The sequence below is a fragment of the Sinocyclocheilus rhinocerous genome, unplaced genomic scaffold (assembly GCF_001515625.1).
Source record: "Sinocyclocheilus rhinocerous isolate Xijiao unplaced genomic scaffold, SAMN03320098_v1.1 scaffold429, whole genome shotgun sequence".
Classification (NCBI taxonomy): domain Eukaryota; kingdom Metazoa; phylum Chordata; class Actinopteri; order Cypriniformes; family Cyprinidae; genus Sinocyclocheilus; species Sinocyclocheilus rhinocerous.
The window spans coordinates 1,295,016-1,298,332 of record NW_015665829.1 but is presented as its reverse complement, the minus strand read 5'-3'; the positions used below and the strand labels follow the sequence as shown (position 1 = coordinate 1,298,332).

General features: G+C 35.2%; 1 protein-coding gene across 1 annotated transcript in view; it reads left to right on the top strand.

Moving 5' to 3' along the window:
* LOC107731578 (semaphorin-4A-like) overlaps positions 1–3,317 on the top strand; it is a 26,349-nt gene that overhangs the window by 16,655 nt on the left and 6,377 nt on the right. The window contains 5 exon segments of the mRNA XM_016542699.1: positions 1–118; positions 480–669; positions 1,491–1,606; positions 2,433–2,593; positions 2,786–2,874. The exon segment at positions 1–118 is cut by the window's left edge and continues 14 nt beyond it. Of these exon segments, the coding sequence (XP_016398185.1) occupies positions 1–118; positions 480–669; positions 1,491–1,606; positions 2,433–2,593; positions 2,786–2,874 (674 nt within the window).

Sequence of the window (3,317 nt, the reverse complement as noted above, 5' to 3'; positions counted from 1 at the left end):
GTGCTCTTTCACCCTCAAAGACATTAAAAAGGTGTTTACAGGACGTTACAAGGTTCTGAATCGGGACACTTTAAAATGGAGCACACGGGTACAGGAGCAAATGGCAAACCCTGGAGAGGTTAGTGTCATGAGTGTCTCGAGAGGACCCATTCAGTAAGATTTAATTTTTTAAAGAAATTAATACATTTATTCAGCAAGAATGCATTAAATTAATCAAAAGTGACACTAAAGACACTTATAATGTAACAAGATGTATATTTCAAATAAATTAGAATGATTTCTGAAGGATCGTGACACTGAAGACTGTAATTATAATTATAATTATTAATATATTAAAATAAAATAAAAACTGTTCTTTAAATTTTAAGGTTTCACAGTATTTATATTGCATTTTTGATACACTATCCTCTGATTCTCTGGTTCTGTTTTCTTATGCACTTAATTCTAACTATTCAAATGTCTGCTGTTTATCTCTGCAGTGTGGCCTCCATAATGCGTCGGACAACACTCTGCGCTTTGTTAAGGACAACTTCCTGGCTGATAAAAGTGTTTCACCGGTCAATCAGGGCCTGAAACTGGTGTCACCTGATAAGAGCTACAGCAACATCGCAGCTCAGAGAGTCCGTGGAGCACGCGGCAGAGATTACACTCTGCTTTACCTGCTCACGGGTAAATACTGGTGCCTCACAGTCAGCATCACAATTAACAGTTCTACTGAGAGTGGAAATGTTTTTCTTTGTCAGTAGTTTTATTACTTAAATAATAGTATCATGAATTATCATGGTGCTTGGTATTTCAGGGCAAAGATAAATGAAAGCTGAAGGGATTTCTGATCATTTCTGTTCCACACTAAATTACCTGCACACAATTTTGTTAACTACTACTTGCTGATTTTTTTTTTCTTTCAGTAATTGAAATAAAGCAATTAAAATAAAATATAAATATTTGATAACTTTTAAAAAGTTTAAATAAAAATTGTAATTGTTGCCTCAGAAACTAACTGAAATAAGCTGCTAATTTATTCAAAGCTAAATAGAAATATTAAAAAGATAATAAAAACAACAAAAGCACATTACAAAATTACTACATTTTAAATTAAAATTAAAACTAAAATGGAAACTGAAAATATAAAAATAAAATAATTCAAAATATTTTGGAGATATTTCACGTAGAATAATAATTAAAAAAAAGATAATTATTCCTAAACACCATAAGAGCTAATGATGAGTAAAATGTGCTAGATTTAATTAAATAAAAAGAACTAATGACATTAGCAATCTGAGTAATAGCTATACTTCTAAAATGAAGTGCATTGGTTGGTTTGTCAAATTATACAGAAAAAAAACATTTTCCAAAAGATTATTGTGTGTGTGTGTATATATATATATATATATATACATATATATATATATATATGTAATGTTTCTTATAATTGTCCTCTCATGGATGTTTTTTTTCTTCTTATATCACCTTAACTGTGTACCCTGTAGAGTCTGGCTACCTGCACAAAGCTGTGCTCTTGACGAACAGAGCTCACATCATTGAGGAGATCCAAGTGTTTAATCAACCTCAGCCGGTCAAAAACCTCCTGCTGTCAGTCACTAAGGTACCATCATTTCAGAGAACAACCATCTCTGTGTGATTGTATTTAATCCATTTCATACTCTGACAATAAATGTCACTGCATAAACAAAATCTTACTCTTTGAGCCATTAAATCAGGTTCCTTGGTTATGACCCCTTTGGTGATAATGTTATTTTTGATTTAAATATCAAGTGACTGGTGAGACACAGATGGTGTGTTAGACCACTCCCATCACACTGCTCAGCCAATTAGAGCCCAGCTCTTCATGACAGACAGATGGCGACTTTATTTTCTGTGTCTTTATTGAGTATTTAATTCTGTGAATTGTTTGTTAAAGGAACAGAAACTGTAAAAGTGTTCAAATTGATTGTGTGTTACTGACCCACAAGCTGTTGTCGGCAGGCCTGGATTTACTGACCTCAGCAGTTACATTTCTTCAATAACTGAATTAGATCTGCAAGAGGTTTTCTAGTGCGGTGTTTACTTGCCTAGACCTTTGTTTAGAAGCTTAAGGAATTACCCCAGAGTAGCCTCATGCTAATAATCTTAGATTGGCATAAATATAGAAGTCCATCAACAGTTAAAACACAGCTTTTCTGAAAGATATATGCTATAATATAATATAATATTAAGACTAATGAAATAAATGTCTGTTAGTTAACCTAATTAAAGGTACATGAGATGGTATAAATATATTTAAAGTTGATTTAATGAAGAAAGGTCATAAGTGCCCCTAGTTACAGCTTTATCCTTACATAGTCATTTAATTTACTAAAGGTACTGCAAATTAATTTACTGTGCAAGAAAGAGTGTGAAGCATTGAGTGTGAATGTTTGTCTCTGTCCCAGGGTGCAGTGCTGATAGGCTCTTCAGAAGGAGTCATTTCTGTACCCATGTCCAACTGCTCGTACTACTGGAGCTGTGCTGAGTGTGTTTTAGCCAGAGACCCTTTCTGCGGCTGGGACCCTGTGATGAAGCTCTGCACAGACATGCACACTCATGACCATCTGTAAGTATCATCACGGCCAAGCGTATTCATACCTAACATAATACTAACTCTATCAAATATGGGGTTAGTGAAATGTGCTTTTATTCCAGATTTCAGCATTCACACTGATTAGGTTACATCAGAAAACTGTGTGCATAGTTGGGCATAAAGCTGTCCTTTGTTATTAATGTCTTCTTTCACTGCTCTTCACAGTGTCCAGGATGTAGATGAGGGAAATGTTTCAGCGCAGTGTGCATATGTGACCTCCAGGACACGCTCTGGCCAGTCCCGAACCCCCTCAAGTGAGTACAGTTCATGTATACATAGTAGATGTTTAGGCATCAACGTATAAATGATTTCTAACCCATGAGTCTCATATATCATTTATGCTTAATAATCCATGTATAATAATAGTTTTTAATCATGTATAATTAAAATAATCATATATGATAATTAATAAATTGCAGCTGCAAATCTTGTACTTGGCAGGCTCAGTAGCAGTCCCTGAAATAGTATTGTTTGTGTCATTGTGTCACGTATGGTGACCATACGTCCTCTTTTTCCTGGACACATCCTGGCCAGGTTTTCTGTATTGCCTAAAATATCCAGGTTTTGTCTGCGCTGCGCAGACCGATCAGTGTTTGACATCACAGTACAGTGAGAGCTATAGAGAGCAGACGCTCCTTATGCTTTCGAATCGCTCTCGCTGTATTTTGATGTCATACACCGATCAGTCTGCGCAGCG